Source organism: Poecilia reticulata, chromosome 16 (assembly GCF_904066995.2).
Source record: "Poecilia reticulata chromosome 16, P_reticulata-male-v2, whole genome shotgun sequence".
NCBI lineage: Eukaryota > Metazoa > Chordata > Actinopteri > Cyprinodontiformes > Poeciliidae > Poecilia > Poecilia reticulata.
Genome location: NC_088845.1, coordinates 21,283,982 through 21,310,308, shown reverse-complemented (window position 1 = coordinate 21,310,308; position 26,327 = coordinate 21,283,982). Strand labels below are relative to the sequence as shown.

Sequence of the window (26,327 nt, the reverse complement as noted above, 5' to 3'; positions counted from 1 at the left end):
CAACAAATGGTGTTTTTGATCTGGATTGTCTGTGACAGACCAACACAAAGTAGTGCATAAAATGTACATTAGAAACGTATGTACTACTTTTTGAAAACTTTTTAAAAATTTTTTATATCACAATAAATCTGAAAAGTGTGGCGGGTATTTTTGTTTTCACCCAAGTCACTCTTAAACTGTTCCCTCTCATAAAATGCTCATATGTAAAATACTTAGTGGACCAGGAAACATCGTTTTTGCACTTTGCAGCTATGCTCTGTACATGTTGGAGATTCATTACGTAAAATTCCCATCAAAGTGTGTGACATGATAAAATCAGAAAGGTGTGGAAATGTTCGGCGTTCCAGAACTGAGTTTGATGAAACAAGCTCTGCTGCGCTCAGATATGCTGCATTTTTATTTTGCCTAACAAAACCCACCAAAAACCTTTAAAACATGCCAAAGTTCTGCAGCTCTCGCCTCTTGAAGCTGGTGGACAAAAAACACAGGAAAAATGTTCTCGCAAACCAAAAAAACGGCTGCAGAGCGTGCGTGTTCACGCGCGCGATGGGTTTGCTCTGTACTGATCCGCATATTTGTACAATGCTTTTCGTGGAATTTGGTTTTGGGTGTGACCCGGGTGGATCTGATTATCTGTGTGTTTGGGCACGGTGGCTTGTGTCAGCCTCACCTGGGAGCTGTTTGGAGACGGCAGCGGGGTCAGGTCGTTCCGCGGTCACCTCTCAAACAATGCAGGTACAAAGGAATCCGTGAGCGGTGATCATTAATCCAACCCGGTTTCATCACCACTTTTCTGGCTTTTTATTGCAAATAACGATCAATTTACCGTTTGCAACGCAGAAAACTGTGGGTTTTTTTGCGTTGAGAGCCCCTGCTCACATAAAAAACTGACAAAGACGAAGAATAATCTCAACTTTACACCCTGATGTATGAAAAGACTTAACTTTATATCATATTAATCCCATGGACCAGAGATAAATGAGAGGAGGTGGGACGTTGAAGCTCTTGCAAACGGAAAGATGTTGGTTCTGTGTGGCGAAGTGGAAAAAAGGCTCGCCATGGAAACGTGAATATGTGCCAGGGAATTGGATTAGAGTACCAGGGTACCAACGGAGCAGGCTTTATCACAGCAGACATTATCAGCAGAGGTTGCATGATACGGCTCAATTAATCAGAGGGAAATGCTTTGGTTGCTCATGACATAATTTCCCCGTGATAGTAACACTCTCTTATCAACTGAAACATGTTTTCCTTTTACTTGCCTCCGCTTAATCTAGACACCTTACCACAAGCTGCTAAAGTGCAAATTTGATCATGTTGCAAACACAAACCTCAGTGTTTTGTTGGATGATTTTAGACAACATTCCAACAAATGAACATCCAGTTGGGAAGGTGAATATTTTTTCAAATCTTCTGACAAATAACATCTGAGAAGCTCGGCACGGTTTTGTATTTTCGCCCCCAAAGTCGGTGCTTTGGAAATCCACCATTGGCTGCAGTTATAGTCAGTTTTTTGGGGGGGAGATCCTCTTTTCCAGAGACTTGAGAGACTCTTCTTTCTGAAATTGCTCAAGTTCAGTCAGAATGGACGGAAAACATCTGCGAACATCAATTTTAATGCCACGTATTCTCTATTGGACCCGTGGACTGTTTGCCATAATAACTACTCCCGTTTTAAGAAGTTGATTAAGCTCTGTGTGATCTTGTTTTTTAAGCTCACCGTTATAAACTCCATAATATCTCCCTGATCTGTCTGCTGGTCCTCATCATTCTGTTATAGTGAGATTAAGTTATTTAGATTCTTTTTTGTTTGTTTTTGATCGTGCTGCTTTCTCAAGAAAAGTTTAGTTTTAAAAAATAACTTTATTTCAAAGCAAAATACTTGTAAACCTAAAGCAAATGTTTAAATATCCACCTATAGTATGAGGCATCTTTATTTATTGCAGTAAAAAGATGGAGCCATACACTTACACCCCCCCACCCCCATTACAATAACACTTTTATGCCGAGATGCTGCTCCTGATTTACTTTCCTGCGACTTAAACCTCACACTCGGAGAACGGCATCGCTGCCATACTGCCTTCTAAGTCTCTTGAGCGCAAACAGATGATTGCGCAATAAACCGCAGGGATCACTGAACCTGATGTACGTGGTCATGGCCCGGTTTTGTAACGACAATAAAGTCAGGGGGATGAAAAGGTCAGGCACATAGATAGCGGATGCTGAGTCACTGAAAAGGCACGACCAGACATATTCCTGACATGCCCGAGCGACGTACGGGCCAGTTCGGCTTTAAGGAATGAAACCGCAACGCTTATTACGCTCGACGCTCTGTTATTCGAACAACAAAGGGAGTACGACGCAAAACTGACTCGTGGAAACAGGTAGTAAATTGGGCAGCAGTTAGATGAAGTATTTCGTTCGTCTCAAACACGAAGCTCGTCTCTCCACTGTAACTCAGAAAGGCTTTTGGCCACATGTGCAGCATTTACTCCTGTCTGCTTTCAGTTACAGTGCACATAAATTTGACCCCTTTCATCCCAAAAGCCCCACAGGCCTTAAGCCCCCCCCCCCCCAAAAAAAAAAACATTTAGACACCTATTTTATCAATATCCATAAACGTTTATTAGTCTGGTACGTTTGTTCTTCCTCAGATAGTAAAAAAAGAAAAAAGAAATCCCGGTTGCTTTTGAAATATGCAGCCAGGACTTCGTGACCTGAAGCACGGCGAGGATTCCTTCCAGGTGAGGTCTGGATGGCGATCCAAAGAGAGTGCTGTCGGCAGAATTTTGTTTTATGAACAGAGTTTGACCCTGCAGATGTGTTAGATAACGCCGTTGTTTCAGATGTCAGGTGCTTTCGCTTAGTCCAGTTGTGTTGCATTCCGTAGGCGTCCAAACAGCTGACACAATTGCTGTCTGGCAGGTGACGTGCTTTTCTCTCACACCATTTAAAGTTGAGGAAAACGGTGAGCTACTGGAAAGAGATGGCAATACCGGTTTCTAGGAATACAAATCAGGTCTTGCTGCTACGTAGGCCTGCCTCTTCAATTCTCGTAAATGCTTCAGGAAGTGAACAAAAGCAAGTCTCTTCTAACATAAAATGTCCTCAGCAGGCAAATGTGTCCAGAGAAAATGCAGAAGATGCTTATTTCATTTGCGCTTCTGTGGTTGGATTTGTTATTTCAGAAACATCTGCGCATTGTAAGCGCCTCTGCTCACATCTTTACGCTTAACGTTTTGGTTCGCAGCTCAATCGCATCGCTCGTCGTGTCATGCAAACTTTATTGCATTCCGGCCAAAAACTTCTAGGTGTTTGCAGTGACGCTGGAAGAAAAATCTTTCAGTGGCTAAATCAGATTTGAGAGGTGGGAAGGTTCTCCTTTCAGCATTACAATGGCCCTAAAGGCAGAAGTCACATCTCTCGGTGCGATCCGCTGCGTACTTTACTGTAAAGGCTGTGTGGTATAAATTTCCTCGCCTGTACCCACCCACTGGAGTCCGCCGGGACGTCCCAGCGGACCTGAAATTTCTGGATGCCAAATACTTCCGGTCAGAGTGTGGCACCAAACACGGCAGACAAAGAAAACGGGAGGTCAGATTACAAGCAGGAGAAGGAAAAACAAGAAGGGACACTTGTTTTAAGTAACACTGAAAGGAGAGATGTGCTGTTTTTCACAGTGTGGATTATTTACCTCTCAAGTACGAGGTTGCAAAAACTGCAACGCAAATCATCGTATCCTTCCTTTTCAGTTCTTTTGTTCGTCTCCTCTGTGTAGACATTACAGAGGCTGCATTGCTATCATTATCTCCACTTAAGTGGCTGAAGAGAAAACTGTATAACATCTGAGCGTGACTGGGTCGCAGCGTGAATAGTGGCTCATGCTCGCAGCTCCAGACGTGACACAAGATGGTTGATTAAAAAAGAAAAACATCCTGCACTTTCCAAATCTGTACTTCATTTAGGGGTATCAAGGTAAGGTATGAGACACAACTCTGTCAGATTTTTATTGATTAAAAAAAAAAAAAAAGACAACAACTTGAAAACCATGATTTCCTTTAACTTTACAGTTCTGAGCTACTCCTTATGTTGGCCCTGTCACATGAAATCCCAATCAAGTAACACAGCGGAACGTGAAAAGAGTCGAAGCAACACGAATCCTTCAGCAAGACTCTCCACCGTGAGGTTTCTGTTTCTCGGTAAATTGTGTTTCAAAGAGACAGTATTTATTTTTGCTGTAAACGTGTTGAGAAGGGAGTGTTACACATCTGCTGGTGTGGATTTAGAGCCAACATGATTTAAGCCCCAGACATACAGAAGGAGGCCTGGGTATTTTATTACCAGGCCTAAACAAACGCCTCCTTACATACAGGCTCCTCTATAGGTAGGGAGCAAGTCACATGTATGGGGATATTCCAGACACGTGACCGATGGGATTTGTGACGGAAACAATTCTCCGTTTAAAGTCATCAGATTATGCGCCAAACAAGCCGTAGAAGGCATTTCTGTAAGGTTTTTGTAGTTTATTTAAACATTCCGCATGAACAAGTTTTTTGTAGCTACACCCATTCAGATTGTAAAGCGAGACAAGCCTTACATAATACATAGTCTATATTTGACCACTGAGCTCCAGAGAACTCCAGCTATGCAACAACCGCCCCTCTTCTAGGTTACTGGGTGGGGGGTTGGAGACCAGTGGAGCTCACATGGATACATGCAAGAAGGAACTGAGGTCCATTACTAAAAATACTCTCAAATCCAAATGGGGGCAGTTGACCATACAGCCCCTAGCAAAAAGTATTCATATCCCTTTGGCTTGGATTTCATGGGGATAGACTAATACAAAGTAGTGTATGACTGTGAAGTGGAATGAAAGGAATGCCTGGGTTTCAACATATTTTAAAAATATATTCGGTAAGCGTGTGTAATGCCTGTGTACCCGGCCCCTCGGGTCAACACTTCTGTAAACCACTTTACAGCGCAACAACAACAACAACTGCAGGTCTTTTAGCTTATTTATGCATAGGGAGTTGTGTTTTTGACATTCTCCTTTGTAGGATAGCTCCAGTGCAGTCAAAAAAGCTGGACTTTGACTGGATCGCTATAACGCATGAATATCCTTTACTTCAGGATCGACCTGTCTTCGCCGCATCCACCTTTCCTGTCGCGTCTGAAAAGGTTCCCAACACGCGGAGAAGGCAAGCCTCACCGCATCATCATGGTGGTAGGGATGGCGGTTTTAGGGGAACTGGACCCCTTATAATTTTCTTCTTCCTATATGGCTTTCTTTTTGCCATCCATCCATAAAGGCAGGATTTATGGAACCAGTAAAAAAATATTTGTCCCATCTGAGCTAGGAATTCTTTCATCTGTCCGTTCTGGTTGACAACCATTTTAGTTTGCTTTTCTTGACGGGTCTTGTCTCTTCCTTGGTTTTCATGCTGCTGTTTGTTTACTAATGTTGTCAAATGTGGCCCTGGCTCGAACAGGACAGCTGGATTTCAGCTGGGTGATTTACTTATTAGATGACTTCTGAAGGCAGCTGCTTGAATAGGATTTTATTTAGTAGCAGTAGAATGAATGACGGTGATAAAAAGGTAAAGTCCATTTTTTATTGATTTATTTTACTTTTTGCGAACCTTGCGTCCTTTCACTGCCACTTTGCATTTAACTGGTTACTGCTTGCTGATATATTACATAAGATCCCAATAAAATTAGAGGCAGTTTGTGGTTGTAATGTGATAAAGTGTACTTTTGCAAGCCACTGTATTTATAACTCCAGGTTTTATCAGTTAAGATACTGGCATCATGGTTATTATCTCAACAACCAGGCAACAGCAGTCATTTTCTTTAATCTACTTCAGCAATTGCCAACCGCCAAATTTGCCAGCTTTTAGCTCAATTCTCTACTTTAATCTTATTTGACGGTGCCCTAGAAGGCGTCCACACAGGTTGCGACGCTTCTACGCAATGATACTACTTGAGTCTCTGCCATATTTTGGTGTTTTTATGTTCTTTGGCATCTCCCTTATCTGTGCTCCAAAGCACTCCTGTAATAAATCAAGCAGGAAGAGACGGGAGTCTGACGTCAGCAGCACGACTGCTTGCGTAATCTTGGCCCTCAAGTCCCATAGATTTGTCATATGGAGCAATCTGGCAAAGTAAACGGACTCTTATCACACTCTTATTCTCTCTATGGATGGTTGGATCCATCATGTCCAGCCTGAAGGCTCCGCTCGGCCTCCGCCTGCCATGTTGGGCAGTCAGAGTTGAAAACAATAGAGATTCGGATCAACTCGAATCAGTAAATGCCGGCTGCTACATTTGTATTTCAGCTGTTCAAAAGCTTCACATGACGCACTATAACTATAGCAAACACTCAGTTTCCTTCAGTAACACGTCCGTCGGTGTCAAAATACGAGGGAGGGCAGGGGGAGTTTTCTGGGGGGAATAATTCACTGAAATTGCAGGAAAGTTGACAGACGGGTGAGAAAATTACCTCTACAACTCATCCAGTGTGACAAACGGAGTGGTATCACAATTCATCACGGTGACACCTAAGCGCTCATTGTTTGTCAGTGTCAGTTTCCAGCCACGCTTTTACAACCTGCTGTGACGTCTGCTCGTGTCTGTGCGGCTGACAGAAAGAAGGCTGCGCCGCTGCACCGCTGCACTTCCTCTCGCTGCTCAACAGCAGAAAAACGCAACACTAACGTCTGCTGTTTTACTTCTTAACTAACTAGGCGGAACAACACCGGTTCACTAAGGTAATTTAAAACTATTTACCAGAGATCGACGTCTTAAATTTGTTTGCTCACGGGCATCTCCGGTAAGAAAGTTGGTCTAATGTACAGTTTATTGAAGGTGTGTTTAAATACGGGCTTCCTCACCGCACCTACAAGGCTCACAGTCTTAGTTGTTCTAGTTCCAGCAGGATGTCAACCTGAGGGATAAACAGAGCATCCAGCAGATTGCAGTACCTGCTTAAATGGAGGAGCGTGGGGGCGGTAAAGGATAGTTCAGGATTTCAAAGGTGAGGTTTTCAAGTTGTCCAAATGTGAGATTAATTGGTCACAGAGGCTGAAGACAAAAAGGCCCCAAGATCCAAATGGTAAATGCCCTGTACTAGTGTTTTATCTAGTCTAGAGGATTTCAAAAGGGGGAGTCATTCACCCATTCATGCAGACATTCAAGCTGCTGATGGTGGTATGCTACACTGCAGCCAGAGCAGGCAAGGTGAGTGAAGCGCCTTGCTCAAGGGTACAGAACCTGAGATGAGCTGAATGGGGCTTTGAGCCGGATACCCAGATTACAGGACAAACTCCTACCTCCTGAGCGCCCACACAGACTTTTACAGTACCAAAGCAATGTTGCATTTTGTGACAAAACTTTAGTCAAAAATATAGAAAACTCACAAAATTGTGTGTTTTTTTTTTTTTTGATGATTAGAATAAAAAAAATAAATCATGTTACAACAACGAGCAGATTACTGCCTTGGGGTTTTCATTTCGTAAAAATCTATATTTGAAGTTTCTGGGCACTGAAGCTAACGGCTAATTCAAGCCTTCTTCAAACAACTCCAAACTCAAAAACATCCCAGCAGGCAATGGATGACTGTTTTCTTAACCTTTAAACCATCGTCACGTGGTAGTTTTACTCAGAGGTCAATAACTATTTATACAGGAAATCGAAGCAGAACTCGGCGCTCCACCAACAACCTTTCTCTGAGAAAGTCTTACGACTGCAAACACAGAAGAGAAATGAGTAAAATAAATGCAGTGTTGTGTAAAAATCAACAAGTTTTCATTTAGACCAATGTTCCTAATTTTTTATGCTGCCTTACTCACTCTGATCAGAAACGTTATGCATGTTCCTTTCTCAGTACGGTAAGATCCCAGGGGGAACATTCCCTTTCCTGTGTCAATAACCATCCAGTGAAGTTGTGATAATGAATGAAAAGTTTTGTGAAACAGAGTTATGATGTATTTGACACTAGAGTTGATTCACAATTATAGAAATCCACTTTGGTCGTGGCCCGTCGAAGACTAGCTGTCAGCTTCAGCTTTTAATCAGGATTTACATTAAATGAACTTGCAGAGAGTTATACACAAACTGCTTATAGCATTTCAACAGTATGTCACTTTAAACCCTAATATTTAAACATGAACCATTATTGTTTTTTTTTGCCAATTAAATAAACATCTTGCCTCTACATCAACCTCGCTCCCTCTTACACGAAGCTGTGAGGGAACGTGAGAATGTCAAAGGGGCTGACATTTATCTACAGCCCGCCGCCCCACCACCAAACGCTTTTAAAAAACTTTTCTCATCCCTGCTCAGGTAAGAGACGGCTCTTCTCCCAGAATGCACGAGTACCGCGAGGGTGGTTATTTATAGTCGCATGACGCATGATGTGTCTCATGTGTGCTCGGCAGGGCCCTCGGCTGCAGACGCTGCTTCCTGGCTCTTCAGCGGCCGTGGATGTTGTTGCCACAGAAACAGCGCGGTGTTGACATCACAGTGCTTCAAGTGATCTGCTGTGGAGACCAAAAAGCCAAAGCCTGATGATCACCGCCTGAGTCCTCGGAGGTTTGCGAGAAGCTGTTAGCCTCCAGCTGTGGACACAAGCTGAAACATGCATGAAACACAGAAGAAAAACACACACACATGCATACGCCCTTGTGTTTTGGAGAGAAGATAATGACGTGAACTGGCGCATGTGATTGTGTCTGTTTAATGGCTGCATTGCTGAAACAACATGGGATGAACTTTGGTCTGTTGTAAACATTTTACGGGTGTGTAAACATGCAGTGTGGAAATGTATGATGAGCCGATGAGGGGGTGTGGGGGGCATTTTTAATTATTACCTTAAAAAGGGGAAAATCCCCACCTCTGCTGTATGCTGGAATAAACAGAAACAATCCAAAGGCCCATCTCATCACGGAGGGAGTAATGTCTGCTATTGTGAGTAATGTCTATGATTGAGTCAGGTCCATCATTATGAGACATTTAGGGTATTTAAGCCCGTAATAGGCTCCATTTAAGACGAGATGAGGCGTAAAGACAAAGGCAGGTCCGACCGCAGGCCAGTCACAGAAGACCAGAGACTCTGGACACTCAAGAAACGTGCAGACAGCCCGCCTCAAACCGGTGCCGCACTTACAGTTCCTGGGAGAAAAGCTCACAAACGTTCTGTTTTCACTCCAGGAATGTTTTTGTAAAAGGCACCAAAACAAATAAAATGCATCCTGCCGCACAGAAAAAGAGGCACAGCGGAGAAAACCGGGAGGGCAAAGAAAAGGTTATCTGAGCAACACCGAGCAAATAAAATTAGCAGGCGTTTTGTGCGGGGAGTTTGTTTTGATGAATGGACACATCAAAGTCTAAAAGGTCACAGGTTTCTACTGTACCTGTTAAGACATGCAAATCTCCCCATAGGAGATCTAAGCTGAGCCTCATGACAGATAAAGAGCATTGAAACAATAAGAAACATCCATTACTTTTCTCTTTTAATAAGTGGGTGAAAGGAGGGAAACTCAAACCAACCTCTCGCCAGCAGCGCTCTTCAGCTCATTCTGGGGATCCAAACATGTTCTCTGGCCAGACGGGATGCGCAGCTCCTCCACTGGGTTCTGGTCTCCTCCATCTCCTTCTAGTTGGACACAAATCTGAGTTCAGGACACATCTTAATGTAAAAACTGCTGGTGGATCCTTTCAGTGTGGAGTAAAGTACAGATCCATTCAGACTATTTAGCTAAGAGTTAACTGTACCAAAGTTAGGCAAGACCAATCTCAAAACCTTAACAGTGTTTTATTAACCTTTGAACCATTGTCACATTTTCATTAAGCAGTTATTCAAACAAAAGCTGATAAATATTTGCGTGGGAAACTCAAATCCTCCAGTTCTTTTGTTAATCACTTTCGGCTTCTCTGTGAATGACCGTCCTATGCAAAATATTACAGCGTCTCCATGAACTACTCGACTTTTCCAAGGTTCAAGCACTTTCAAGACAGTAGATGTTTGCTTTTGGCCTTCTCTGACTCACTGTTTCCTTGATCTGGATTTGAAAATATACGAACTGCTTCTATTTCTTTTTTTATTTTATTAGATTTTTTTTTATTGCTTTTTTTTAACAGCACGTCATTTCCAAAAAAAATCCCAAATTATCTCTTTAATACGTGGCTTCTGGCCAGCCGTTATCATAAGCAGAAGTAGAGTTTGTATTTTCCGCAGGGTCGGCATGAGGCATCATTAGATTTGTGGCTGCAGAAGGTCCCGTCCTGACGTCAATTCTCCCACGACAGCAGCGGTCGTACATCACACTCGCAAATAACTTCAAAGTTGAACGTTCTGTTGACAGAGGCACAGCTTAAGGCCAAATTAATAATGTCAGCTGCTTGTATATGAGTTTCAAGAGCGTTTCATGCATAACTGTTCATGAGTAGAGAAGTAAAAAATAAAAATTCACAGATTTTATTGTGATGAATTTCCATATCATCCAACATAAAAAGTCCTATTGCTTGACAGCCCAAACATCTGGGGCTATCCCATTTGAATTCATCTTAAAATAAAATCATCTTTATTTTTTTAAACACATTTTTTACTAAGCGACATTGTTTTTGGTTTTTTTTTTTTCTCCAGGGTTTTGTAAGCTGTTGCTCATTAGGCTTCGCATTCCGGCAATAATTTAAACAAACTTTAAAATACTTTCTTTCATTATATTTGAGATGCAAAAAGAAGGAGAAACAACACAAACCTTGTCTACAGCAAGTAAATTATCAACCGTTCACGCTTCACTCAGTATATAAATTAAATAAATGAATTTGAGTCACTAATTAGCTGTATAGCAAGTTATTTTCAAATCACAGAATGCAAAAATGTTTCATCATGGAGCGTGTGAAAACCCCCTTTAAACTCCCCCCTTTAAAACTTGCTCAGGGCCTCAAATAACTTTGGGCCGCCTCTGCTCCGAGCAGCTGCAGTCTTATCCCAGTTCTTACTGTTTTTATCAGACTCAGTCAGACTCGGGCTCAGCTGTAGTCTGGGCCTGAGGTAATGCTCCTCCGGATCCCTGATGATCGGAGGGGAAAACTGTGCCAGCATGCAGCTGCTGCAGAGCAGAGGAGGAGGAGGAGCAGAAAGCTGTCACCGAGCGTCAGATGGAGGGTGTTCCCTGCATGCAGGACGTCCATAATCAATGACCAAACGCAGCAGCCAATCACTGCGGCCCATGCTAATAAGGAGGCTCTCTAAGCCTCCAGGACCTTCCTTATGAATCCGCGCTTTGCACACTGACCGGATTTCAGCGGCACACAGGGCAGGAGGAAGCTGCTGATCTCGGTCAATCCTAAAACTTTCTTTCTCCCCACCGCCTCCAGTTTTTGAACCAGACCTGCTCCGGCCGCTGACCCCGAGAGGAATACGCGGTGATCTTGGTGATTTTGGAAGAAGATTCTCTGGTTGTTAATTATTATATTTTTTATTTTTTATTTTCCATCCTTTTTTTTGTTTGTTTGTTTGTTTGTTTTGTTTGTTTTTCATTTAAGTCGGGGGGGAAAAAAAAGAGTTGGGACTGAAATGTCTGGAGCTTTGGATCAGACTCGGAGGTTCTGTGTGTTGTCGTGGGATCAGGTGCAGCGTTTGGACTCGATCCTTGGGGAGGCTGTCCCCATCCACGGCCGAGGAAACTTCCCCACTCTGTCCGTGCAACCCCGACAGATCGTCCAGGTATGGTAATCCGACACTCCCAACTCTCTCTTTTTACATTTTATTTAAATTTCGAGCAGAGGCAGTGCGAAGATCTGTTTAGTTAAGTTTACAAACAACTAATTTAGTCCACTGAACCCCCCGCCCCCCCACATATAATATATAATCTATTATTAAGCCTGCAAACTGAATATATTTTGCCGGAGCTTCAAATTTAAATGAATAATTGATGGTAACTTAGTTATTCCCTTTGAAAGTCCTCAACGACCCCTGGTGGTCTTTTTATCACTCTTAGACACACCCAGAACTTAATTTTCTCTCTCTCTTTTTTTTTTTTTACTCTTTTTCCTCTCAAGATCATCCTCAATTTAAGTACATTTAATTTAATAGAGATTAATTAGATTTATTCCATGAGAACGAGTAAAATCCTCCAAAAATGTATTAAATGTATGGAGCCAGTATTTACATATTCTCTCTGTAGATGTCATTTGCTGCGTGGCCTATATGATCTAGAACAGTGTGGTCAGATCCCGTTTCGCCTCCCCTGATACTTAGGTTTGCGTTTAGCTGGAAAAGAAACTGCAGAGTTAGAATTTCAAAATGAACGGGTGGCTGTTACAGGACACCCCCCACCTCCCCCCCCCCCTTCATTTTTCCATCTCATTTTGCACTCTGATATATTCAAGATGAGCCCAAGAACTTTGTGAAACCCAGAGGTCCGTGCCTGTGGTTGTGGAAAGATGAATGGTCCATTGAAGAACGCGGGGAGGCTTAAATGGGGGGTTTGATTTCCAAGTGTGGGGACTCCTGTGTTTGCTCTGGATTTGTGGAATCCCTGTATAATTTATTTATTTATTTTTCTTCTTCTTTCTTTCTCGAATCTACCATCTGCTGCATAGATTAATTTAAACGGAGGCTGAATGCTGATGACTGGTTTCGGTGTGTGTTTTATCAGTCATGATGAGGTGCTGCTCCAGTTCCTCTGACATAACAGGGAACGACATGAATGGATGCATGGACCTTTGTCCCACTGCAGTGGCACTGCTATTATATCAGCTTCATCATCATAAACATGCATTTACTCCCTATTTTAGACTTTTTTATCTAAATACAGTCTCTGACTTGTTTTTCTTTTCTTTTTCCAAGTTTATTTTGTTCGGCAAATTTTCAGTCATTTATGCTTCACAGCACGTGTTTCTGATCATTAGCAGGCATATATTCAAGTCGAAACGAGTTTTGTTTTTCAGTATTTCACCTGTTGATTATTGATCAAAGACAGAATTGACCAATCCCAATCCCTACTAAGCTCAGATGTTCACCTCTGCTGTGTAAAACAAGAGCCTTTGTCTTCCACGTTTTAGATGCATCCCTTTTCCAACATATCTGAAATGGCTGAATTATCTCTGCAATATGTCATTAAGCTGATCATTAACCTGGGCGTCGAAAACCAATGCACTCAAGATGCCACAGGCCAAGAGCCTCACAAAAATACATGTGCATTTCTGCATTCTTATATAAAAATTGGTATAATGAGAGCATCTGCACTCATGCCATCACCCGATTGAGCAAAAGAGTGGAAAATGAGTTCAAACAGCATAAATAATCCATATCATGTTAGGTTGGGATTGGAGATTAAATATTATTATTAGTGTTCATCTCTTTTATCCTATGAGGACTAATTAGCATAACAAAATATTTGATTTGTATTTGAATCCAACAGAAAATGATGTAATTACAGGATTGATCCTAAATATCAAAACAAAAGTTCTTCATCTTGATCTGATTTTCTTTTTTACTACAAACAGAGCAATTGATCAGTGTGTTTACTGACAAAAAATATAGTATTTCTTACTTTTTGAACACGTGATAAGCAAGAAAAAAATAGAAGAAAAAAATAGATTTTTTTTTTCAATTATATGACTTGGCTCTCCCTTGTTAGAATCGACCAAAGGAAAAACTGACTGATTCCATTCACTGGATGTCTCGGGTTTTGCAACACAAATCCACTTCAGTTTCACACTTTTTTTTTTTTTTTTTTTTGAGCTAGAGAGCTTGAGCCCTTTATAATCCTAACCTGGAGTATTCTAAATTTTAGCCATGAGGTTAATACCTCTAGTTGAACTTCTTTTTAGGGAGGGGGGGACGGGGGGTAATCACATATCTGCATCCAAGCATCTCTGAGAGGTGAGTTGCTAAGTGCAGGATCGCTTGGACATGATTAGAGCTTGAAGCGCTGAAAAGGAGAAAAAGAAAACACTTTTTCATTGCTTCTGACTGGAGTTTGGACCCAGTTCATTCTGCTTTATGGCTGAATTACTGTAAGCATCTCGCTGGCAAATTGCTGCTGTCGCAAGTTTTGTCCTGCTCATTATCCTGCACCAGGGGGGTTGCCCCTTCTTTAAAATGTGTTTGTCTCTAGGCTGACCCAGTGTGTATAAATAGAGCCGTCATGTTATCTGATCACCATGGGAGAGAGCGTTAACGCACACTAATCTGACAGGCCGGTACCGTGGAGGATTGAGGATTGCGTGTGAGCATGCAGTAGCTAATTTGTGCTGCAGGTGTTTATTTCTTCATGGTTTTGCAGCAGTTGTTTACCCAGCAGAGCCACAGTCTGACATGTCCAGTCAGTGATGCACGGAGTGTTAGTACAAGCGTCGAGATAAACCTCTGATCCCTCCTACAGATGCAGAACGGAAGCCGATGCCTTTTAATTTGAAACCTAAACTAGATTATTGCAGTTTAAGCACATAACCTGAACGCATCCTTATTGCTGTTTTCAAAGCAGCGAAGTCTGTTGACTCTCGGTTGCAAATTGCAGGATGACCAGAGCGTGTCCCTGTGCTCCCTTTTGGTGGCAGGTTAGGATTATAAATCTTATCTGTGTGACTTTGATAAGGCAGTCTGACCCAGGTGGATGTAGCCCTGGAGACTTTCCATCCCTGCGTTTGTTTTTTTTGTTTTGTTTTTCGTTTTTTTTGCAGCACTTCAGTTTGATTCAGACTGAGGTTGAGGGTAATGAGGTGGACTTTTGTGAGCATGGGGTATTGATCTTGCCTTCACAATCTATTGATTTCCTCTGGGTTGCTGTGGAGGTTACTTAAACAAGTCTTTTGAGATGCTTGCTAAATAACTGTAGTGGAATTTCAGGTTTTGGCCAATAGAGATTCACCGATCAAGCTGATGACGATTTCTGGTTTTCTTTGGATCTGCCGATTCCCAAAAGATTCAAAAAACATTTTTTGAATGCAACAGATTAAGAATTTTGGAGATAATTTGTAGTTACGAATCAATCTCTAATGAATCCATAGAGCATAAATAGTGTAAATTGTTTGTTTTGATGGATTTAATTAACATGAGAGGGTAAAAAAGCAGCTTTTTCAGCATTAGGCCAAACTAAGCCAGTCAAGATACAGTTTTCTGGTTAATATCTGTGGCCAACTGATTGATGATTCTCCAGAAATATGACCATATCCGATACTGAAGTCTCATAAATTGTTGACCATTGTTGACCAGCACAGGGGTTGTGACGTCATCAGTAGAGAGCCTTCTGTATTATGCCGTTATATAATTTTGATAAGATGTATTGACTTTATTGTCCTTTCTATCTTTTACATCATAAGCCAGCTGCTGGAATGCACTTTATCTCGGTAGAGTTGTGGTTTACATTTCAATAAACTGAAAAACTGTTTTGAGGTTTGCGTAACAGTCTTGTGTTAATAATTACTTCTCCTCTGATAATAAAGATAATGTTGAATTAATGATTCTGAACTTAAATAACTGAAATGACTAGTTTTTCTTGAAGAAATTAATGAATGCTACATTTATGTTTCTAAATGTGACTGAATACAATTACTATGTTAACTGCACAGTCCTAGTTTAATTTCTGCTCTATTAGAGACACACTAATCAGAATTTTGTGGACAATTTTGGATTACCAATTCTTCTGAATCTTCAGCCAGCCAAAAAACAATTTTAGCTGATTCTGGTTTCTCTTCAAAAAGAAGATAAGAACATTGTTTATTTATTTATGTTTGTTTTTTGTTTAGCTCTTTTTAATTTATTCTTGATATTAAGTCAAATACATCTGTGAAATGGTTTTCCTCATAATAAAAAGACAGAAAAAACAGTTACAGAGTTCAGCATTATATCAAGGATTAGTGTAGCGACCACTACAAAAGCCGACGTCTTCGGGTGTATTTACAGAGAATTCAGTTTCTTCCCTTAAGAAAAAAGTTGCCAACGTTTTCATCTTCCTTAAGTTGGAGGTTAAAAGTGAAACAGAATGAAACAGCGCAACTTTGCTGTACTCCGTTTAGCCTTCCTGTTGTCTGATGACAGTCTTGCTCTCTCTCTCTTTCCCTGTCTTGCAGCTTAAACAAAGCACATCTCTTTATATTTGTAGGAAATACAATTAACATTAAAATTCCTTCTTAAAAACCTGTTTTTCGTTTCGTTTTTTTATGCACACTACTGACAATGACGATGACTAACTTTGACTTTGTCATCACAATAAGGGACACAATAATTTGTGGAGAACTTAAAATGAATTAACACAGTAAAACTGGTTCTATCCTTGTACTATACACAACAAATGAAAATCTGTTTACAATTTCTTCTTGGCCTAAATGGTTTGTTTTATGGTTTTCTTTAAGTGATTTTTTATTTTTATTTTTAAATGAATGACATATTTGGTAAAGGTCACTCATCGTGTGTTGTTTTTGTCCAGGTGGTGAGAGCGAGGCTCGAGGAGAGAGGAGTGTGTGTGAAGGACGTGAGGTTGAACGGCTCAGCGGCCAGCCACGTGCTCCATCAGGAAAACGGCCTTGGCTACAAGGACCTGGACCTGATCTTCGGGGTGTCGCTAAAGGATGACCAGGCCTTCCGCCTGGTGAAAGACGTCGTCCTGGACTGCCTGTTGGACTTCTTGCCGGCCGGGGTCTCTAAGGAGCGCATCACGGCGCTGACCCTCAAGGAGGCTTATGTGCAAAAACTGGTAAAAGTCTGCAACGACACGGACCGCTGGAGCCTCATCTCGCTGTCCAACAACACGGGCAAGAACGTGGAGCTTAAGTTTGTGGACTCTTTGAGGCGGCAGTTTGAATTCAGCGTGGACTCCTTCCAGATTTGTCTGGACTCGCTGCTCCTGTTTGACCGGTGCTCGGAGACCCCCATGTCAGAGAGCTTTCACCCCACTGTGATCGGGGAGAGCGTGTACGGCGACTTCCAGGAAGCTATGGACCATCTGTGCCGGAGGACCATAGCGACGCGGAGCCCCGAGGAAATCAGGGGCGGTGGCTTGCTGAAGTACTGCCACCTGCTGGTGAGGGGCTTCACGCCCTCCTCCGAAGCAGACATGAAGCAGATGCAACGCTACATGTGCTCCCGCTTTTTCATTGACTTTTCCGACATAGGTGAGCAGCAGAGGAAGCTGGAGGCCTACCTGCAGAACCACTTCGCCGGCATGGAGCACAAACGCTACGAGTGCCTGATGACGCTGCACCACGTTGTGAACGAGAGTACTGTGTGTCTAATGAGCCACGAGCGGCGTCAGACGCTCAGCCTCATCTCCATGCTGGCGCTGAAGGTCCTCGCCGAACAGAACGCCATCCCGACCGTGACAAACGTCACGTGTTACTACCAGCCGGCACCTTACGTGCAAGACATCAACTTTAGCAATTATTACATCGCACACGTGCAAGCGCCGCAGATCACGCAGTGTAGTAATTCGTATCAGACGTGGCTGCCCTGCAGCTGAGCCCTGAGCCCCCCCCACGTGTCTCCATCATTGCCGCGTCAAAGGAACAGGGAAACAAAATCTTGGTTTGCCAAATGTGACTTGATTCAAACAATCCTGTACTGCTGGATGTCTGATTGAGCTGACAAATAATTTCTCCTCACGTTTTTTTTTTTTTTTTTTCTTGTTTTTTCCAGATGCAAAAAAACATCTGTAAGATTGCTGGTCATTTCTGAGATGTAGCTTTAATATCATATTTAAATTTAAAAAGAAAACAAGTCTTTATATGTTTCAGAAATACGTGTTTCGATGGAATGAAACATTGACGCTGGTGTTATTTTCTTACATTTTTGAAAAAAAAAAGGAAAGAAAAAAAGCAATTACTTACTGGACCAAAGATGTATTTTTTATTTTATTTTTTTGTGTTCTGAATTAAGTGATGCTTTAATTAATAGTGCCTAAAAAGAACCACAAAATGTTTGAAAACATTTGTAAAGTGACAACTGTGAATTCAGTGTTTTCTAGATTCTGTCTCTTTTCAGAAACATAAGCATTCATTTTTTTGAGAATAAAAAAAAAATGGAAAACCCAGATTTTTTTTTGCATTGTGGTCATTTTATGTTTGTCCTATAATGATTGATGTTTCAGTCGGTGGGTTTATGGTCGTTATTAGTTTACAGTTTGTCGTCTGAGCTACTTCAACACTCTCAATGAAGTCACCTTATATATATTAAGGCATCGTAGTGATTCCGTCGTTTAAAGTCCCTTTGTGGACATGTCAGAGAAACCATTAAAATCACTTCTTTTAACCTTATTTAAATACAAGATTTAGCTCAAGATCACTTTGGACAAAAGTTATGAAGAGCCACAAATTCAGAGCCAAAGGCTAAAGAGTCCTGATTTAGGACTTTATGTCATTGCATTGTTTTTTATTTTCTATTTTCACTTTGCATTGAATTTCTGCTAGACAGCTATTTTTTCACTTGTTCCCCTCTCAGCCCATGTTTCAGTCAGGAAGATAATTGGTAGCACACTGCCTCAAACACCCACTTTCTTGTGCAAATAGCCATCAACTTCTGCATAAGCAACCACCCTGTCCAAAGGTAATTGTGGTTTAATTGTCCATGAAATAGCCATTGCATTAGCCACTATGATGTTTTGAGAATAGAGTTGTTTTAGGATGGAAGAGGCCTGCTTTTTCTTACCCTTCTTTTTCATTTACTGTTAGCTTTAGCCTCCTGGTCTGGCTAATCTGAATTGCCAAGAAAGTTCAGTTTTGAAGGTAAACTATCTTAAAGAGCAACATACTTGCCTCCAATTTAGCTGTCTAATACCATCTTGACATCCTCATTTTACTCTAAATAAACCTCATAGGAGAAACAATATATTTTAACTATATATTTGGCTCTTTTTTAGTTTTATTCTCGCATTTCTATATTTTTAATTGAGTTATTTCTTAGTTATCAGGTAACCATAGTATTCCCACAGTATTTTTTCATGCTGTGGGAATCTCATACTGATCCATGCCTACTTGTCATTTGACCTTAACAAATACCTTCTCTTCATTAAATGTGAGAAGTCTCGACTCTAAACCAGAGACTTGTATAACTCCATCTTTATTTGTTTGTTCCGTACCGTCCCGATGAATGGGTTCCTGTTTGTCGTAGTGGCAACAAGCTGGTTAATTTCCACTAACCCGGCCCATTGAAAACCATCGACCGATATGCGGAGTGAGTTGCGTTTGTTAAACTGGAGCTGAGGATCCATTACAATCTGAGGACATGAACTATAAGGAGGCTTTTCTAAAGCACAATGGCTTCTCTCTCCTCTGTGATAGCAAACCTTTTTAACAAAGGCTGGCTTGTTCTCAATCCATGTTACCACTGGTAACCCGGCCCTGTTTGCTTGACCGAGACTACCTATATCCCTGTCATTTTGTCTTAGTCAAAATAAGAACAAGTTTTTTTTTTAAGACAGACAAACTGGGAGTGACACATCTCGTCGGCAGGATTTAGATCGTTGCACGGCTGCGCTGCTCATATTTTGACCAATAATTACATCTACTCTGAAATCTGAGAGCAAAGAACAGCATGTTTTTCCATATGTGACATCCCCTCCTCTCACACACACATTCAGACTTTGATCATGCTGAATCCACCATACTGATGTTGAAAGGCAGAATTGAAAATGTGGTGTTACTGAAGGCTATATATACGCATAGCCAGATCCCAGACTAAATCTGTTAAATGCAGGGTATTGGTCCTGGTCACAGCATCGGTGCCCTAGAGGAGCCGTCCCAGAGCCAAAGTAAAGTACAGTAAGCCTTCGAATGTACGACTGTGAAATTCTTTTACTTTTGTAATACTCTGTTGCACGCAAGGTCAGATTAAGTTGGGAAAAGAGCTGAAAATCCCCTGTTCACAGGTGTGTGCATAAGCCTTTTAATAATGTACAGCCACCACCTTTGGACTGCTAGCTGGCAGTCATTAAATCATCCTTTTTAAGAATGTAAGTGAATTGTGAGGCAAAACTGTTGCTAATGATGTTTTAATATGCACTTTAATGCTTGAGAAAAAAACAAAAGATCTTCTCATATTCAAGTCTAAAGCAACTGAATCCCAATGTGACACACCTGATAAAGATATGTAAAAATCCTGAATATGAAAATGCAGGAAAATAAACCCTGAGTTTGAGTAGATTTATTCTTTCAAGGGAAAAAAAACACACCACACTTTGTAATCATTAGTTGTGTCTCTGGAACTAAATGTCTTAATATCTGCAAAATTCCTGTAAAATAAATGGAGCTGATGATCCATTGGGTATAAATAAGTATGACATAACGCAGATGCTTATTTTATTTAGCCACTCTTTTAGTTAAGAAAGACAGGAGAACATAATTCTCTTAAGTACATATAAGCCACTCATATGTACAATTAAGGCAGCAATTTAAAGCAAAACAAAACTCAGTGAAGATCTAAATGCGTCTTGCCACCATGAACAATGAGATGGGAAATAATTCACACCACTAATCAACAACAACAAAGAATGAGTTCTTGGACTCAGACGGTCCAAACAGTGATTAGATGCTGTTCACATGCCAACCAGATGTTGGTTTCTGAAGGTTTACTAGATACCGCTGACCCTTCAGCTTTGATCAAATGACGATAAGATTATCCTCATATTAGACAATAACCTGTATTGTCTCTCAGTTGGGAGATCCCGGCGTACCAGCAGCAAAGTGACAGACATGTCACAAAAATAAAAGTACAGCAACAAAACTGAAATGATAAATGTACAGTAATGGCAAATTTAAACCATAAGAAAATATGTAACACTTTATTTGACGGGGTGTGCATAAGACTGACATGACACTATCAAACATGACATAACACCCATTAAGAACACGAAGGAGTCTTTATGAATCTTTATGACTGGTGAATATTGACACTTTAATGGAAAGTTGGCACTTTTGACTTTTAATGCAACTTTTCAAGCAACTTTGCATTAAAATGGTCATTATTTACCTAATTATGTTTTATGACAGAAGACATCTCCACGATCTTATTGGGTGTTATGTCATATTTATGACAGCGTCATTTTTGTCTTATGAACACCCTTTGAGATAAAGTGATACCGAAAATACTGTGCAATTCTTAAAAGTGACATACTCCAATTCAATTCAAGAAATGTGCAAAATGTAAAAAAAAATACTGACGTAAATTTCTGCATTAGAAAAACGACAGAAAATTTACAAGTGAAGAAAAACTGTGCAAACAGCAGCAACAAATATTATTTGAAATGATTAAAAACTGCTTCAATATCAATAAAAATGTACACATTTAGTTGCCAGCTTGATAAATGTACCCACATAAAAGATGTATTGTTGAAGTTAATCGATGCAATAAAAGCAGAATTTATTTCAAGGCTTTCAACTCGTCTTTACTCATCAGACCAAACAGTGTTAATGATGCAAACCTTCAGCTGAAAAGGACTTTAAAAAAAAAAAGACTTCTATTACTCTTCAGAACAAAGTGAGACTTCGTCCTTTAATTTTTGTCTTTGTTCTGCATTTTCCTAAAAAATGTTGTGCATAAATACTTGAATCACTGAAATGCTGGTTGCTGTCAGCCACAGAGTAACAAGGCTAAAACACGTATTTGTACAACTGTCCTCCCTGTGACTCAGACGTCTTATATTTATTGTAAAAAGCTCTTTTGAGCCTTTCTATAAACACCAGAAACTGTTAAACCAGCACAGGGCATTTAGATTTGTCACATTCAATTTTATGGATATGAAAGAATTTAGTAAGACTGTAAATAACTTGGAAGGAAAGCAAATGTAACCTCTGCAGACCTGTGAATACAACAATAAGCCATCTGTTTCTCTGTGTTTTTAAAAATTTTTTTATTTTAGGGTGTGATTTATGCAAATCCGCTTAAATAATTAGTTAAAGATGTTTTATGTAACCATTTCCCAGACACCTGCGTCTCTTGTGGCTTGGCTACTCTGTCATAACCAATTAAAATCCAATAAGATGTGTTTTTTTTTTTCTGGTGACATAACGATGGAAAGAAATCCAAACGAATCCAGCAGCTTTTATTTTCTTTTTTTGTACAACCAGGAGAGACGATACACCTCCAGTCTTGGGAGCAGCAGTGTTTAATGATGGCTCGCTGTGGTTTCTGAAAAAAAACTGCCTCATCCAGATGACAGAAATGGAAATTACAGCCAGCAATAGCAGTCTGAGAAGCCTGAGATGTTTAATTTAGACTCGCATGAATGTGAAGTTTTCTGCGGTTGTGTGAAATCCGAACAGTAATAGAGACACTTTAGATTTTAGCCACAACAGAATCTGCCCTGGTTTGCATTTAACATTTCTCTCTGACCAGGAAAAATATCAAATCACCCAAAAGAGTAAAAAGTTCCACTCATCCAATATATGTGGCTGGTTAAGCTGGTTCAAGTCAAACTTTGAACCCTCCCTGTGATCCTGATCATGCTCGCCTGAGTCAGGATGCGATGATGTTTTAAATTAAGCAGGACTCTGGGAGCACATGACTCTGTGGATGTGACATCATCCTGAGGGTGCAGAGCGGAAACACATGTCTGCACTAAAGACTGAGGGTGATTGGAGCAGGCTGACAGCGAGGCTGTACCCAAATGTGTTTTCTGTGAGTGTGTGTGTGTGTTGCTGGGGTGAAGCCCTGAGGAATGTCTACGAGTTCATCACAAATTCAAACATGAGAAAAAGCTTCTGAAGAGTTGGAGCACAGCGGCCTTCTTGGGGTAATTAAAGAATTCCGGAAAAATGAGTAATGACCCTTAATCGAGCCAAAAACATGTACAAACTTAAATAATATTCTTACGTAACATAAAAGTATTGGATTGGGACTGTACCTCCAACAGCGTCACCGTCAACACCGGAGCTCCACAAGGACGTGTGCTCGGTCCGCTGCTGTTCTCTGTACACCTAGAATCATGTGGTCACTTACGGACTGCACCAGCGCCGTTGTTCAACTGCTTTAAATTAAATTCAGTTTATTTGATTAGAACGAATTCGCAATGAATGTAATCTCAATTCACTTTACAATAAAAACTGATCCAGATCATGTTCAAAAAATATATAATCAAAGAGAAGAAGGTAAATGCAGCTAAATGTTTCATTTCTACGGCAGGCAGATAAGGACTCTGATCTCACTGCCTCCAAAGACGGGACAACCTGTGGTTGGTTTTAGGGGATCAAGTTGGTTTCAGCGGGTCCTCTCCCACCCCATCCAACACATGAAGATATAATTCGAAAACCGCATTTCATATCTGTTCTAATAATCTTTATTTGATTTATCTGAATGATTTTAAACATTTAATTATGATATAAAAGATTGAAAAGAAGGAATCAGGCGATTTTTACCTGGTACTTTGAATATTTAGTAATTAGTTTTGCTTCTTTACTACTAATAATATTTTATATTTTCCATTTCTTTTCACTTTTTGCACAGCCTTTAGACAAAGCCAGGATGCATTTCACTGTGCTTTGCACTCATTTAACCACACATGGAGATCTACAGGTGTTGTATTCAGACTGACAACAGGTGTGAATCATCAGACATTCCTGGCTGTTCATGGAAAGGAAGTGATGTCATGGCATGCAGATGGAGCATCCCGAAAAAGACGGTGGGGCAGAGAATAGACCGGCCTCTCTCTCTCTCTCTGCTTGGAACGGGGAGGGGTAAGAAGGAGTATTAAGTGTTAGCAACCAAAAAAGTTTGCACAGAATCTGAAACTTGACTGACTTTAAAGATCAGGGGGCACTGGGTGTCACGGCAGATGGAAACTGCTGCCGGGGAGGCAGAAGTGTGAGAGACACTTGCACACAGCGCTGAGGATTCTTGGCATTGCAACCCACTGACAAACAATCCTAACTTTATCCTGCGAGCCGGGCCAACTGAATGGGGGCAGTGTGCAGAGTTTACCCACCAAGGGGGGCTGCAGCTCGCCCCAACCTAACTCTGTTCCCATCCGAATGCTGTGATGTCTGAGGCCGGACTGTCAACTGCATTTATCATCATTTCTGTGTCGGTGCCAGTAAATCTTCCCTGAAAATAACCCCCCAAAAAATAATCTGCAGAATTTGGGGGGCTAGAAAACAAACCCGCCAGTGCTTTCTTTTGTTAGACTCGGTTGGTATTGCGATTCCAGCACAGCATCAAAAATGTTGCTTTAGAAATTTACGGTCTGACACATGCTGATAATTACTACCAGATACACAGGGATTTTCTGCAAGCCCTTATTTACTTTCTATAAACTTAATCAAGGACAATTACAAACATTTTAATGCAAAATCAGCATGTGTTTAATTTGGCCAAAGTGACTGGCTTTGAAACATCCTAACAACATCCAGATCTAACAAAGTCGCCTGTTGTTTTAACATCATACATGAACTCACACTGACGGGTGGGGAAGTTTGAAAAGATATGTATTATTTGCAATCTTAGTTACTTTAAAATAAACATAACTAACCCCCTTTTTTTAAATCATACTTTGATTATTCAAGGTTAGTCAAACCGTCCACGAATGTCTCATTAATCCATGACTTCTTGTTTCTTGAAGTATAAACATGACGTAACCTAGATCCTGATTTCTCTTAGCCACTCTTTGTAATGTGAAAGACAACAATTTCAGTCATCTGGGAACAGCTGCTCGCCTGAATTTGTCCATATCTATCGAATGAGCAATAACTGAAATGCTTAAAATTGGAAACAACAGTTGGAGAAGGAACCACATTCTTGCCACCAGGCAGTGAGGAAGTCAAGAAAAAAATGTGGCAATAATTAGCTTTGATGTCCATGAACATCTGTGTTTTTGACCAAATGTTGTTGACTCGAGTATTTTGCCATTACTATACCAGAAAGTACTGCATTGCTTAGATGATTCCAACTTCTCAAAGTACAGCTCTGGAAGAAATGAAGAGCCCACTGCACTGAACCCCATTGAAAACCTCATGGTTGTTCCACCAAATACTGATTTCTGAACTCTTCTTGAGTTAAAACATTAGTGCTGTTGAACGAACATGAGCTTCTTTTCTTTGCATTATTTGAGGTCTGAAAGCGCTGCATTCATTTTATTATTTTGACTATTCCTCAATTTTTTGCAAATAAATGCAAAATTTTTGCTTGGAATTTCAGAGACATGTTGTCAGTAGTTCGTAGAATAAAATAACAATGTTCATTTTACTCAAACATATACCTATACCAGTGGTTCTTAACCTTTTTTGAGGTACCGAACCCACCAGTTTCATATGCACATTCAATGAACTCTTCTGTAGTGATAAATAAAATAGGATTTTTTCCCCCAAATTCAAGACATAGGGGTGCCCCAACTAGAGTCTAGTTGGGGCACCCCATGATCACTAAGTCTTCTTAAAAGGTAGAGTCTCTGAGAACGGTTCTTCAAAATATAGTCAGTGTTTTCAGCAAAGTTGAGCTGACAGTCCAGGAACGACCCAAGGTATTTAAAATTTGCCACAGTTTCAACAGGTCGAGAGAAACTGGAACCACTTTAAGGTTTTGTTTAGGTCATTTAATTAGCTCTACTTTCTTAAGATAATGAAAAATTAGTAATAAATAATAAAGACTTTGCGGTATTCTGATTTAGTAATGTAATTATATTAGTTGTGTTAGGTTTGTATAGTTGTGTTAGGTTTGTGTTTACTTTGTATAGGTCCCATACAAAGTAAAATAAGAGAAACTGATCATTTTAAATGGTCTCTTATTCTTTTTTACAGAGCTATAGGAAACTTTCTAAGCAACATGACTCAGACTTTTGATCCTGGCTTGTGGGAAACAGTGCAACCGTCTCAGTTTAAGATTAACAGGAAGCATTAGCTGATGTGAAGCTACTTCAGAGAGCTCTTGTCAGGAATTATGGGCTCATATAAACTCGGAGCTTGTTTAAGAGTTTTGATGGAGACTTTATTTATCAAAATGTCAATTGAAAATGGGAAATTGTACTGTAAATTTTATACTCGCTTTGCCAAAAGGGACCACAACACAATTCAATGTAGAGGATCATATTTAGCAAATTCTTCAAGGAAAACTGAAAAACTTTTCCAGAAGCTGGTTTAAGTGATCCCGGGCTTACCTTCTCACCCCCATGTAGCTCATCAATAAGACTTCTTTCACTCGTGTCCAGTCCTTCCTATACGTTCCTGGAACAGGACAGGAAGCGTAATGTTGAGAAAAGGGTTTGGGCCGTGCTCTTCACCAACACTAGGGGAGTGTTAGAGATCTCCGTGGGGGTTTCAGGAGTCTGGTGACTCATTCAGGAGGATCCTGGTCCAATCTGATGGAGGTTTGTTTAGTCAGGGCTCAGAAATATTATTGGCTT

General features: G+C 40.7%; 1 protein-coding gene across 1 annotated transcript; it reads left to right on the top strand.

The window, feature by feature from the left end:
* The first annotated feature begins 10,955 nt into the window (after nt 1-10,955).
* On the top strand, nt 10,956-18,037 carry tent5ba (terminal nucleotidyltransferase 5ba). The gene is made up of 2 exons (XM_008432309.3): nt 10,956-11,728; nt 16,437-18,037. Exons 1-2 carry the CDS (start codon nt 11,579-11,581, stop codon nt 17,463-17,465), a joined length of 1,179 nt encoding a protein of 392 aa, XP_008430531.1. The 5' UTR covers nt 10,956-11,578; the 3' UTR covers nt 17,466-18,037.
* The last annotated feature ends 8,290 nt before the right edge of the window (nt 18,038-26,327 follow it).

What these genes read in the sequence shown, in the direction of transcription:
- tent5ba (XM_008432309.3), top strand. Translation starts at nt 11,579, where the DNA reads ATGTCTGGAGCTTTGGATCAGACTCGGAGGTTCTGTGTGTTGTCGTGG. An exon ending in AACCCCGACAGATCGTCCAG is followed by an intron (nt 11,729 to 16,436) that starts GTATGGTAATCC and finishes GTTTTTGTCCAG; the next exon opens with GTGGTGAGAGCGAGGCTCGA.